This window comes from Vigna angularis, chromosome 9 (assembly GCF_016808095.1).
Source record: "Vigna angularis cultivar LongXiaoDou No.4 chromosome 9, ASM1680809v1, whole genome shotgun sequence".
Classification (NCBI taxonomy): Eukaryota; Viridiplantae; Streptophyta; class Magnoliopsida; order Fabales; family Fabaceae; genus Vigna; species Vigna angularis.
In genome coordinates, this window is record NC_068978.1 from 8045532 (window position 1) to 8059956 (window position 14425).

At 37.8% G+C, this 14425-nt stretch overlaps 1 protein-coding gene across 1 annotated transcript; it reads right to left on the minus strand.

Annotated features, from left to right (window-relative positions):
- Positions 1-202: 202 nt before the first annotated feature.
- On the minus strand, positions 203-2321 carry LOC108321587 (pentatricopeptide repeat-containing protein At2g46050, mitochondrial). The gene has a single exon (XM_017553385.2). It carries the CDS (start codon positions 2207-2209, stop codon positions 293-295), a length of 1917 nt encoding a protein of 638 aa, XP_017408874.1. The 5' UTR covers positions 2210-2321; the 3' UTR covers positions 203-292.
- Between the last annotated feature and the right edge of the window lie 12104 nt (positions 2322-14425).

A 14425-nucleotide genomic window follows, 5' to 3' on the forward strand; every position in this document is an offset into this window, starting at 1 on the left:
TTGAGTTAGAGCACATTTTGCTTTTATTATCTTTCCTATTTAATATAATCTTTATGGACTATTTGATATACATATTTTCTCTTTATTATCTAGATCTAGATTCATTGTAGTTATTAATAGAAATGCTCTTTTAATAGTAATTTAAAATTCAATGTTTTAATAACAATACTATAATTAGCTCTCACTAAATGTACATTAACTTCGATGAATAAAATACCTCTCAGATGATCCGATCGAACCTGAACCCTAACACTACAACAATCATTATGTAGATCACAGATTGATGTATCGTTCACAAATTCATACCACTTTTTTCCTTCATTGGCCAAAGTAGCATTTTCAATGTAGCATACATTTCTAAGGCTTTAGGGTGTGTCTTATTATTTGATACAAACGAATGAACTCGATTACCAATTTCAATCCAGCTGCAACCAGGGACTCTTGCATCACCCTTGTTCTTCATCATTCCACGAACTCTTTCTACATCACACCAATGTCTATGGGAAGCATAAATATTAGACATGACTGCATAGTTCACATTCTTCTCTGGTTCTATGATGAAGAGCTTTTCTGCAGCCCATTTAGCCAGTTCTATATTTGCATGGACATTGCAGGATCCTATAAATGCTCCCAATGTATTCGATTCAGCTTCCATTGGCAGTGACCTTAAGAATTCAAAAGCTTCATTTATAAGACCATATCTTCCAAGAAGATCAACTAGGCAGGTATAATGCCCAGATTCAGGAACAATCTGATACACTCTGGTCATCAAGTTAAAGTAGTGAAGCCCCTTAGCCACAAGCCCAGAATGAGAACAAGCGGAGAGAACACCAAGAAAAGAAATTTGATCCGGAATTACTCCACAAGATAGCATCTTCTCAAATCTTTCAGTTGCTTCTTTGGCTAGACCATGGAATGCATATGCACTTATCAATGAACTCCATGTAACAAGATCAGGTTCTGCAGCTAATCTGAAGCATTGACATGCATTAGCTATGCTACCACACTTGGAGTACGCACTAATCAGAGAATTAACAACAGATACAAATTCTTGAAATGAGGATTTAACTGCAAAAGCATGGAGTAACATTGTTTCAGTAATGGCACAAGCATAGCCACATGAACTAATAGTGCTGGAAATAGTTAGTTCATCAGGGAAAAACCCTTCGTGAAGCATCTCTTTCAGAAGGTTCATAACCTCATTCCCTTCTCCACAATTCCCACACCCAACGATAATGGTGTTCCAAGCCACAACATTTCTTATCACCATCCTATCAAATGTTTTGTGTGCGTCAGTTATATTTTCATTTTTCGCATACGTGTTAATCAATGCAGTAGCTACTAGCACATCTGAATCGAATGATTGTTTCAGAATGTGTCCATGAAGCTGCCTTCCAAAATCATAACAGTCCAATGTATCACATACACTGAGCACACTGCTAAAAGTGAACTCATCTCCATTTCCACCATCTGATCGCATCAAGTTGAACATTCCCAGAGCCTCTTCCGGTGAACGATTCAAGGCATAGCATGAAATCATCACATTCCACATAACCAAATCTCTTTGAGGAACAACATGAAAAACCATCCTTGCGTTCTTAACCAAGCCACATTTAGCATATAAATCAATAAGAACACTTCCAACAAAACAATCCAAATCAAGTCTCAGTTTCACTGCAAGACAATGCAACTGGAAACCCAAGTCAATATCACGAAACTTTATACAAACACCAATGAGACCATTCAAAGTGTTACTGTCCGGAACTACCGTTTCCAACAACATCCTTTTGAAATAAGAAAAACAGAGTTGTTGATTCGAGTCATTTTCAACTGCATTGCCACATCCAAGAATGCCCCGAATTATAATGTTCCACGAAACCACATTTCTAACGGGCAATTCCTCAAACAGTTTCTGTGCATCTTTAGTTTCTTTACACTTAAGATAAACAATCAAAATCTGATTTTGCAGGGACAGAACATGGCAAAATCCAAACTTTATCAAATGGGCATGCAATTGTTTCCCTTCAGGAAAAAGGGCCCATTTGGCGGAGACTTTGAGGGCGTTGGCACAAAATAAATGAACAGTGCGAGGATCCCTTAAGTGGGTTTCATCAGGAAATTTGGTCCATGAGTGGGTGCACTGAGTGGCAAATGAATAAGCAATTGGAGGGAAAGGAAGCTGCTTTTTGAAATGGAATTTGCAGAGCATGAGATTAGAGGCTAAACACAGTTGCACAAGGAATTGTCATGTCAGAGATTTTGTATCATCTTCTCCAAATTTGAAGATTGGACTCAAACATAACAGAAGTATTGTTTTTTGGTTTAAGCAATGCTTATTTTTAATATATCAATGTATTTTAAAATTACAGTATAAGTAAAAAAAAAAAACAGATATAGAGTTCTTTTTCATTAATGGATTGTTCAGTACTGTTGGTAATTTCCCTACTCTTTCTACATTTATTGGCAATCATAACATATCATCAAGAAGATTGATCTGAACAAAAGTGTAATGGATAATGACAGAACTAGATGATCCATCGTTGCAGTAATAAATGTTAGGGAGTAACAAAACATTTGCATTTTTTACATTTTTAAAATTTGAAACTTTTATTCAAAAAAGTAGTACTCTTGTTAAGAAAAAACAAAACCAAATTGGTTAAGAATGAAAAAGGAAAAGACAAAAAGGTAGTGATTGCTAAAAATAAACCTCATGATGATGTTTTGATCATAGATTTTTTTTCTCTAATTGATTGATAAGCATGCCCAATAACAGTAATTTTTCTTCTTTCAGGAGCATGTTATCATTAAAACCATTTTTCCTTAATAAAAACATTGGAAAAATAAAATGAAGAGTAAAATTCAAAGTCATTTCTAATAAATACCTTTGAATGACTTTTTAGTGTAGGGATACCAAAAACAAAACTGTATAGTCAGAAAGTCAAAACCTGAATTGATTGATTTCTTTACCAAAAAAAACCTACAATCTATGAATGGTCTCAGAGTGGTTGGTGAAGTTGGACTTTGGTGGCTAAAGCTTACACCTCGTGGAAATTGCAAACGAAATTTATTTTAGAAAAAAGTATTATAATTATCTTTTGTACTCGAAACCCATAAATTAAATTGAAGTAATAATGGATAAAACTTTAACTGAAATAGAAAAATATTTGATTTTGTAGCAAGAATATTTCATATTTGAAAAAGTCCAGAAGCTAAAAGGCACTTTGTGGGGTTCATTCAAGCTAGAACTGTAACACACAACCCCTGTCATATTCTATACAAATTAATTACATTTGTGGGCTTTCAATTGGTCTACTTTTACAAATTTAACCTCTTCTGTTTAAGCATATCTTGCATAATTTTTAGTACGTGTAAGCTAATGACGCAGTTAGATACACCCATTGGCATAATAATAAAAATTGCTATAATTTAATCTTTAAATCAGATAATTTTTATATTATAAAAAAATTTCAATATATATGGGTTTGCTAAGGCATAAACGCCTGATTTTTAATATATTATCGATTCTAAGTTTTAAGGTTAAGGATATGTTAATAATTTTTATTATCAAAACTAAAAAAAGAAATCCCAAACCCTTACTCACCACTCTCGTTCTTCTCAATCATTTTTCTTTCATCTCTCTCACTCCAATCTTTTCTCTGTCATCCTTACCATGACTTAATGTAAAAATGAAATTTAATAATAATTGTCGCAACCGGAATCGCGACGGGACGACGATCCAATAAAAGAAGATAATAAATTTTGAAAAAAAGAGATTTTGGAGTCGCCACCATAGTTTATTCTGGAAAACTACGGAAAAACCATAAAATGATAAGGCATGGTCAAATTGAACCAGATTCTTGGTTCGGGAGTCGGTTACGTGTAGGGAAGGTATCAGCACCCTACAACGCCTGCCCTAAGGCAGTACCTTTAACTAAATGTGCAAATGTGGATGTGGTTTTCAAAGCGTTTAACATTCCCTTAAAATAAAACTCTAAAGAAACAAACAATATTTTTTAGCTTTTTTGGGCCCGACAAGGATTGACCTTGCTCCTACGTATTCTCATTCAGAATGAGAAATCAGGGTTCCGTAGTTCATTTGGAAAACTGTTTGAGAAATTTGCTTGGAAAATTGTTTAGAAAATGATTTGGATTTTGAGGGAAATGAGCCTGACAAGGACTGGCCTTGCTCCTACGTATCTCCACTTTTGACGGAGAATCAAGGATCACGTAGTTCTACAAGGCGATATTGTTTGTAGTTTTGAAAAAGTGAATGTTTTTGGTTTTTGAGGATTTTTATATTTTTTTGGTATTTTTTTGAAGAAAAGGGAAAAGGTTTTTGGCACAAGGACGATGCGTGCGATCACACATGTGCCTAAACCTTTAAAACGTATTTTTGGTATTTTGAAGAAAGAGAAAAGGTTTTTGGCACAAGGACGATGCGTGCGATCACACATGTGCCTAAACCTTTAAAACATATTTTTTGGTATTTTGATGTAAGAAAGAGAAAAGGTTTTTGGCACAAGGACGATGCGTGCGATCACACATGTGCCTAAACCTTTTAAAACATATTTTTTTGGTATTTTGATGTAAGAAAGAGAAAAGGTTTTTGGCACAAGGACGATGCGTGCGATCACACATGTGCCTAAACCTTTAAAACGTATTTTTTGGTATTTTTGAAGAAAGAGAAAAGGTTTTTGGCACAAGGACGATGCGTGCGATCACACATGTGCCTAAACCTTTAAAACATATTTTTTGCGTTTTGATGTAAGAAAGAGAAAAGGTTTTTGGCACAAGGACGATGCGTGCGATCACACATGTGCCTAAACCTTTAAAACGTATTTTTGGGATTTTGTCAAATTCATTATTTATTTTATTTATTTATTTTTTGTAATTTTTGTTCATTATAAAAAAAAAGCGCGTGTAGTGTTTAGCAAATAAACAAGACAAATACAGTACAGAGGGATGGGGGTTACTTTACAAGGGGATTACACGATATAAATTAATGACCAAACAAATAATAATAAAATTAAGAAACTAAAGCGTAAAAAACAAAACAAGAGAAAATTAACAAAATTAAGGGTACAGAGATAAAACCAGGATTGACGTGTGAAATTGAAGCTCCTTTGCAACTGCCAGGGGTGTAAAGATGAAATCTGGAGGAGATGCATCTGGTGAATGTGTGTTGGGTCCAAATCTTCTTCCTTTTTTTTTATTGCCTAGATAAAAAGGGTGCAGATATATGATCCAGGGGTGCAGAAAAACGGCTGAGACCCTCTTTTTATTTTGTTTGTGGAAGGGCTTAAGCCCAGATGAAAGGGGATGTGCGGGTGAGAAACAGGGGGTGCTTGAAAGGGAAAATGTAATTTTTTTACTATGTGGATCTGGCCCAAGGCTTTTTTTTTGTTCCTGTTCAGGAGAAAGTTAGGGGTTCTCCCATTTTCCCCATCACGCCTCACTCAAATGAAACCCACAGTTTATTTCTCTCCCAAAAACGCTCAAACGACCGCCGCTGCCAGTGCCGCTTTCAGTCTTATCGGCGACGACATCACTCCGTCGGAGCCAACACCGGCCACGGCATCACTGTTCTCTCTCTCGTCTTCGAAAATGGCAACCCAGGGAAGGGTCTGCCTCTGCCGCACACGCACTGCGGCCTCTGCCAGACTCCTCGTCGCTGCGTCGTTGAACCCAGCTGCTTCCTCCGACACCGGCAGGCCAGGGAGGGGTTCGTTTCTGCCACCAGATCCAGGCCCCTCCTGATCTCTAATGTTGCCGGCAGTTCACAGACGTTTCCAAGGCCGCCGCTAGCCGCAGCGTCAGATCTTGCCCCTTTCTTCGCTGTTGATGGTGATTTGGGAATGGGTTGGGTTATTTGGTTGTGTGAGTTGGGTAATTGAAAAATGGTAAGAATGGGTGATACGGTGACGGGAAATGTAGTGGAAATAGTGAGTGAGTTGTGAAGAAGAAATGGTTGGGTGAGAGGAGCAGAGGGGTTGGAGAATGGTCTGAGAAGATGAAGGGGCTGACCGTGAGTTGTTGGCTGTGTGTGAATATGGAGGATGATGATCAAGTGTTGGAGGTGAATGAAAAGGAATGGTCAGAGGTTGGAAATGAAGATGATGGGTGTTTGAGGTGAAGGGTAGTGAGAAAGAAACAGGCTTGGTTGGAAAGCTGGAAGATATCGGGAAAGTTAGGGAAGGTTGATAGGTGTTGGCCGTGTATAAGGTGTAAGGATCAAGATGATGGTCGTGAGGGAATGAGGATGAAGCTGATGATGGTGCTGTTCTTTTTTCCTTTTTGCATTGGGGTTGAGCGGTATTTAAGGGGTGAGGTGGACGAGCGCTCAGGACGAGCGTTGTCTGAGGGGTGAGGTGGACGAGCGCTCAGAATGAGCGTTGAGAAAGGGGTGTTGTGAACGAGCGCTCAGGACGAGCGCTCTGGACGAATGGTAGAAGGGAAATAGGACGAACGTTCTCGCAACAAGAGAACGAACGCTCAAAGAACTCAGGACGAGCACTCAGAGGGTTGAGGTGGACGAGCGGCAGAGGATGGGAGTGATTAGGACGAACGCCTTACACTTTCTTTGACGAATGATGTTTGCTGCTGGGCCGAACGCTAGACAAACGAACGCTGAAGACAAACACATGGAGACCGAACGTTCAAATGAGACCGAGCGTTCAAGTGAAGACCGAACGCTCATTAAACAATATAAACCGAACGCTCAAAATCAAACGTACACCAATAACGAGCCCCCAAAACCGAACGCTAAAAAACAATCACACACCAAAAACGAACGTTCAAATGAGTGTAAATAACTTCAAAACCGAACGTTCACTAACACAAAACCGAACGGTAACAAATATGACCGAATGCTTGATGAGGAGGACGAACGTCCAAAATGATAAAATGGCCGAACGGTCGAATAGTGAACGTTTGATGACCGAACGGTTGAAGATGAGGACGAACGTCCTAAAAGAAACGAAATGCCGAACGGTCAAACAAAGCAAAAGACGAACGGTCGAATCAGTGCAAAGGACGAACGGTCGAACAGTGCAACAAGACGAACGGTCACTGTTCGGACGAACGGCAACAGCAACAATGGGGAAGGACGAACGGTTACTGTTTGGACGAACGTCCACAGTATCAGAGGACGAACGTCTGAACAACAGTTGGGAAGGACGAACGTTTACTGTTTGGACGAACGGTTGAACAATGGGGAAGGACGAACGGTTCAACAGTGGGCAAGGACGAACGGTTCAACAGTGGGCAAGGACGAACGGTTCGACAATGGGGAAGGACGAACGTCACAACAGTGGGGAATGAACGAACGGTTCAACAGTTGGGGAAGGACGAACGCTCACTGTTTGGACGAACGTCTGATCTTTTTTTTTTTTTCTTATTTTTTATTATTTATTATTTTTTTTCTTTTTATATACACACACATTTTTTAATTTTTCCTTTTATGAGGATAAAACAATAAAACAAATTATTTAGTCAATCCGGACGAAATTGAGTGTTGACAGCTGCCCCTCTTTACTTAGATTTTACTAGATCATATGATAAACAATGTTTTCATATTATCAGTGTAAAAGATAAGTAAAGATAGAAATACTAATTTCGTCTGGATTTCAAGATAAACAAGAAACAAATATAGAACAAAACAAAACAAACAAAACTGAGAAAATTGAAATGTGACAACCTCGTGAAAGGTCCACCAATGCTACAGATGCAGTGAACGAGGAAATATTTTTTTTTTTATAAAAGTAAATTTATTAATCAACCCGAACGATAAGGCATTGCCCCTCTTTACTTAGATTTTACTAGATCATATGATAAACAATGTTTTCATATTATCAGAGTAAAAGATAAGTAAAGATAGAAATATTAATTTCGTTCGGATTTCAAAATACACAAGGAAAAACAGAGAATTTTCAATGAAAAAGAATCAGGAACAAACAGGGAATTTTTTTTCATTCATTTTTTTTCGAATTAATTAAAATTTTTTTGTTTTTTTTTTCAAATAAAATGAACAAGATTAAATGAATGAGAAATTTGAATTTGATTGGGTTCGACCATTGCCATGCAGATGGTCGTTTGAAAAAATTAAAATCTGTACCTGACCATTGCCATGCAGAGGGTCATTTGAAAAAGTAAAATCTGACTTGACCATTGCCATGCAGAGGGTCGTTTGAAAAAGTAAAAAAAATGGGCTCGACCATTGTCTTACAGAGGGCCGAGATACCAGTGACAGAAAGTAAAATTGGGCTCGACCATTGTCTTACAGAGGGACGAGATACCAATGGCAGAAATTAAAATTGGGCTCGACCATTGTCTTACAGAGGGCCGAGATACCAATGGCAGAAATTAAAATTGGGCTCGACCATTGTCTTACAGAGGTCGAGATACCAATGGCAGAAATTAAAATTGGGCTCGACCATTGTCTTACAGAGGGCCGAGATACCAATGACAGAAATTAAAATTGGGCTCGACCATTGTCTTACAGAGGGCCGAGATACCAATGGCAGAAAGTAAAATTGGGCTCGACCATTGTCTTACAGAGGGCCGAGATACCAATGATAGAAAGCAAAATTGGGCTCGACCATTGTCTTACAGAGGGCCGAGATACCAATGACAGAAATTAAAATTGGGCTCGACCATTGTCTTACAGAGGGCCGAGATACCAATGGCAGAAAGTAAAATTGGGCTCGACCATTGTCTTACAGAGGGCCGAGATACCAATGATAGAAAGCAAAATTGGGCTCGACCATTGTCTTACAGAGGGCCGAGATACCAATGACAGAAAGCAAAATTGGTTGATTGTTTTGAAAGTTGAAATTTTTGAATTTGTTGAAATTTTGAGAACCTTTTTTTGATTTTGATTGTGATTTTGAAATTAAGAAACAAGGTGTTGCATTTTTGTACAAAGATTTGAAATCTTGATATGCAAGAGAAACTTGGTTGATGTAAATTTTGAAATTTGGAGAAGAAAACTTTGACGAATGTTGATTTTTTGTCTTTTTGAAAGAAGGAAAATTGATGTAATTTTTGAAATTGGAGAGGAAAACTTTGATGCATTTTTTGTCCTTTTGAAGGAAGAAAAATTTGATGAATATACATGGAGGCAAATTCAAAGTTGATGAAAACATGTACATGATGTATGGGTAGATTATGAAACTGTGACATTTTTCTGAGTCAAATTGCTTTCTTTGGAATCATCAAATTTATGACGATCTAGACTTCCAATTTCCTTCAATGGATGACCAATCCTAAAGTCAACTGTGCAAAATGAAGCTTGTGTGCTACGCATTTCTTGATGAGATACTAGTGTGTACATGCTTGATATCAGGGGTTGAAAAAAAAATATATATATGGAGGATGATGGGAAGGACTTGGAGAGTACCGGGATGGCTACTTGGGCCTCTTACTCCTTAAAACGGCTACAAAGGCCAATGTGAGGTAGTAGATACCCAGAAGCTGCTCCAGTTTAGAGCATGCTAAAAGTATTTGCATGGGCAAATGTATCTGTGAATTGAGAGGGAATAAATCAGGAATCAAGGAGTGAGAATGTGGGATTTGCAAATTGCCCCAATTTTGGTGGTTTTAGACTTTTGAAGTTCGGGGCGAACCAAGATCATGCAAGGTCCAACAAGGGATGCCTCGGTCTTTGTATGAGCTTTGAATATTCAGATGAAAAAATTTGAGATTTAACAAAATTGCTCAATACTCTGAATGGGCTGAAACATATGAAAGTCACGCCTTGGTTTTGGGTATGAGTCAATTAAGCGAAGTTCCACAAGAAGTTGCCCCCCACTTTGGGTTTCCGAATGATAAGATGGACTCAAAATCATACAAAGCCCCAAAGCGTCTGCCCCTGTTTTGAGGGTGTATTTACGAATTTCAGTACGGACAAATCTGAGAGGCCCAACAAGGGATGCCCCGGTCTTGGTACGAATTTTGAATATACAGATGAAACAAATGTGAGATTGACAAAGTCGTCCAATATCCTGAATGGGCCGGGCCGAAACATATGAAACTCACGTAGTTGCCCCAGTTTGGAAGAACAAGCGAAAAGGTTATGAAGAGCTTACAAAGTTGCCCCAAGTTTGGGAATCGGGGGAAGAGTTTGGATGGGATTTGAATGTGTTCAGGAATTTGTGATGGATATGAAAAGGATTGGCTTGAAAAAATTGCCCCAATTGGCTTGATTTTCCTTTGTGTAATTTTGATCAATAGGGAGTTCCCTTCATTCGAGGACATTTATTTTTCATCATTATTTTCATTTTTTTTTTTACTGCATTGTTAATCATTTTTGTCTTGTCCCAAAAATTAAGCTTCATGAAAATTTAAGCAACCATTATTCAATCTGTGTGGACTTTTATTGGGCTTGTAATGTGGCTTGGGCTAAGGGGTATTGAAAGAAAGGATATAAAGGCTCAAATAAATTTTTGTGGGTTATTTGAAACAAGAGTTATCATCTGCACCTTGCGTCAGTTATTCGTCAAAACTGTTTTGACTACTTTGCCCTTTCTCAAATTTCATTCTTTGCTTGCCATCACTTTGTGATTCTTTGCATTTTGCTTCAATTTTGAGGAATTCACTTCATTTGATCACTGAGTGTGTTCCTCTTGCAATTTGAGTTGACTTCTACCGTGATGGTAACCCTTGTTTGGGTAAAATTTTGAAAAAATTTCTTATTGGCTCAAATTTGGTATCAAAGGATATATTTTGTGTTTTTTTTTGTTTTTGGATGAAGAAAGATGGCCACACATCACTTCAAATTTTGATCGCTTTATTTTCAAAAGATTAATTAAGAGACAAGACTAAATGATCTCAACAAGAGTCATTCATTTTTTTATTTATTCATTATTTCCTTGTTTTTGTTTTGTCTTAACGGATTCAGGAATCTCCCAAATGAACGCTAGTGGAGGTAAAGGAAAATCTGCCCCAGTGTAAAACTTGGTGTTTATCATTTGGGCTCAAGAATATGATTGGGCCAATCTCTTGGTATAGCGAAGGTTGAAGGACGATGATTTCAAGCAATGCACACACAAATATCTCCTAAGAATGTGATTTGATCATTTGACTCCAGGAGATTATGACATCCATTATATTTTTTTGAAATCTCATAAAATGGATGATTTGCATCGAAAACAAATGACTCAAACTTTTGCGTATTTTTTGGTTTTATGCATGAAGAAAAGTATATGAAATGAAAATGATGATGCTAGTTGAAAAACAGATTCTTTTTTTTTTTGTTTGAAAATTGGGCTTTGCAGATCAGCCTGGAAACTGGACCTTGCGGGCCGATATGGCAAATAGGCTTTGTGAGCCATTGGGGAAATTGGGATTTTTTTTTTTTGCCAATGTGGAATCTGGGCCTTGCGGGTCAGTATGGAAACTGAGCTTTGCAGACCAGTATGGGAAATGGGCTTTCTGAGCCTTGCGAGTTAGCATGGGAACTGAGCTTTGCAGGCCAATATCGGCAATGGGCTTTCTGGCTAATGTGGAAATTGAGAGATTTTTTTTTGGCATCTGAGATTTTTTTTGGCCAATGTGGAAACTGGGCCTTGCGGGTCAGTATGGAAACCGAGCTTTGCAGACCAGTATGGGAAATGAGCTTTCTTGGCCATTGGGGAAATGTGATTTATGAGCTGTTGTGGAAATTGAGATTTTTTTGACCCTTGTGGAATCTGGGACTTGCGGGTCAGTATGGAAACTGAGCTTTGCAAGCCAGTATGGGAAATGGGCTTTTGTGGAAATTGGGATTTCTCAGCCAATGTAGCAACTAGGCCTTGCGGGTCAGTATAGGAGCTGAGCTTTGCAGGCCAGTATGGGAAACGAGATTTGGGTGCTAAAATGGAAACAAGGGCTTGGGAACCAGTGCGGAAACTGGGCTTGGAGGCCAGTGTGGAACTGGGCTTAGGGGACCAGTGAGAACTGGGCTTTTATGGACCAGTGTAGGAACTAGGCTTTTATGGGCAATGCAAAAATTGATATGAGAAAATTTGATTTAGAGAAAAAACGTTTGAAAAAAGTTTTTTTTGTTTTTTTTGTTTATTCACTTTCTGACACGGGAAAATCCAGATCGGATCGGACCCAAGGAGAAGTAAAAAAAGGAAGTTGGACTTACCAGGCACATTGACCCAATGGATCAGATGACCTGAGCCGTGAAAGCTTGACAGAGGAGAGTTACAAAGGAAAATATTTTTTTCATTTTTTCATATTTTATGGAACAAGCTAAAGAAAATCGATTTTTTTTTTTTATCAGAGGATTTCAGAAAATTGAATTAAAGAAAGCTTCACAACACTCTCGACCCAATGGGCCCAAAACTAGTTTTCTTACAGCCATGACAAAAATTCTTCAAACAAAGTCTGAATTCCTCTATCTTTATTTTTCAGCACAAAATATCTTATTCACACAAATCAAAAGGGAGATCACGAATTTGAATAAACAAAAACATGTATTTTTTCAGTAGTTCAGATGCACTGGGTTCCAGAGAAACCACATATGCCGAAAGGGCCTAATGGGCTCAAAAACTGTTCATCTTTCATTATCAGATTTTTTGTTACAAATGCAAAGAAAATTACACAAGCCAATTTGAACAAATGTACAAAACATCATTCACAGCAAAAATGTGAAAACAAAACATTTTTGACATATTTTCAAAAGAAGTATACTCGAGAGAAAACCACGAAGGCCATTGGGCCTAATGGGCTCGAGCACTGTTCCTTTTTTTTTAGATTTATTCAAAATGTAGAAGAAGGAGGAATAAAAATCAAACAAAATGGTGTGATGTGAAATTACACACATGCAAAAAATAATTCTTCACTCAAATTTATATTTCAGAAGAATTGGGTTCAAAGAAGGTTAACATGACAATGAGGCCCAATGAACCTGAGAAATGTTCTTTATCAAGTCAATGAAAAACAATTTTGAACACATCAAATTTTACATCACTCCATTTATTATTTTTTTTTTTTTGAAAATTTTCTATTTATCATATTTTTTATATTTTGTTTTATTGTTTTTTTTTTTGTGAAACCGGATCATCTAAGAAGTCTTGTATTGGGCCGGATCGACCCAACAAAACCCTACCCGTTTTCAGATTTTCAAAATTTTTTTATTTTTATTTTTATTATTTTTTTTTTTTGTAAAACTCAGAAAGAAATCAGACCGACACCAGACGGTTGCAGCGACCGGAACTGTAGCCACAGTGGATTTGCTCAGCTATAAAACGGGTACCCCTTCGGCGTCTGAGCGACATTTTCCCGATCTCGCTCTCTCTCTATCCTTCTCTTTCTCCCTCTTCTCTCTCTTCTCTCTCTTCCTTGAGTGTCTGGATTTCTGCGAGGAGCCTCTGCCCCCGTGTGCTTTCGGAGGCGTCCCAGTGCTGCGACGAGCCTCTGTAAGCCCTTCTGCTTCCAGGTAAGTCCTCTAAGATCTTAATCCTCTTCCTTTCCTTTAAGTTTTTTTTTTCGTTCTTCCTTTTTCCTTTCCTCTTTGATGCTTTCTTTTCCTTTTAACTCTTTAGCTTTCTGTTTCTGCTTTCCTTCCCCTCTCCCCTTTCTGTTTTTTCTTCCCTTTTCGCCCTTCATTTTTTTTTTGTTTTTCTGCCCTTTGATGCTTTCTCTGCTTTTTTCTTCTTCCCGTTCCCTTTTATATTTCCTTTCTTTATGCTTTCTGCTCTTTTTCCCTTTACGCTTTCTGTTCTTGCCTTTTACTTTTTAGCTTTCTGCTTCGCTTGCTTTTATTTCCGTCTTGCCCTTCTTTGCTTTTCTTTCTGAGTCTTCTTTCTTCCTCTTTTTTTTTAATTTTAAAAAAAACTTAAAACACTTAAAAACACAATTGTCTTAACTTAAGGGGTATATAGGCTGGAAACCAGACGTTAATCTCCCTTCGATTGAAGGTATGGCAGAGACAATCGGGTAGAACAACGCCACGTACCCCATAAAATCAGAAAACTTAAAAAGATAATTTTAATTGTATGAACCGAACATGGACAATATGGACAAAGACAAAAGGACATAGATCCGTTTAGGACCCTTTTGCAAGGACCGTGAAACAGATCCGAGACCAGACACTGAAATAACAAAGACTGACCGGACAAAATAAACTAAAAGGAAACAAAAACGAATAAAGAAAACACTGAAAATACTTTTTTTTTTTTTATGCTTTTGTTATGTTCTTGTTCTTTTTACTTTTTATTATTATTTTTTTTTGTTTTAGAAAACTTAGAGAGGAAAGATGAACGAGATGGAGATGGAGAGGTACACCAGTCAGCGGTGGCGACCTACTGACGATCAGGTCAGAATGATGACCAATATTTACAATTACGGGGTCACACATCCCAGCAGAGCGCAAGTCGTCGAAATTGCGTCTCGACTAAGGGTTTTCGCAGATGTCACTGAATACAATGTGCACTGCTGG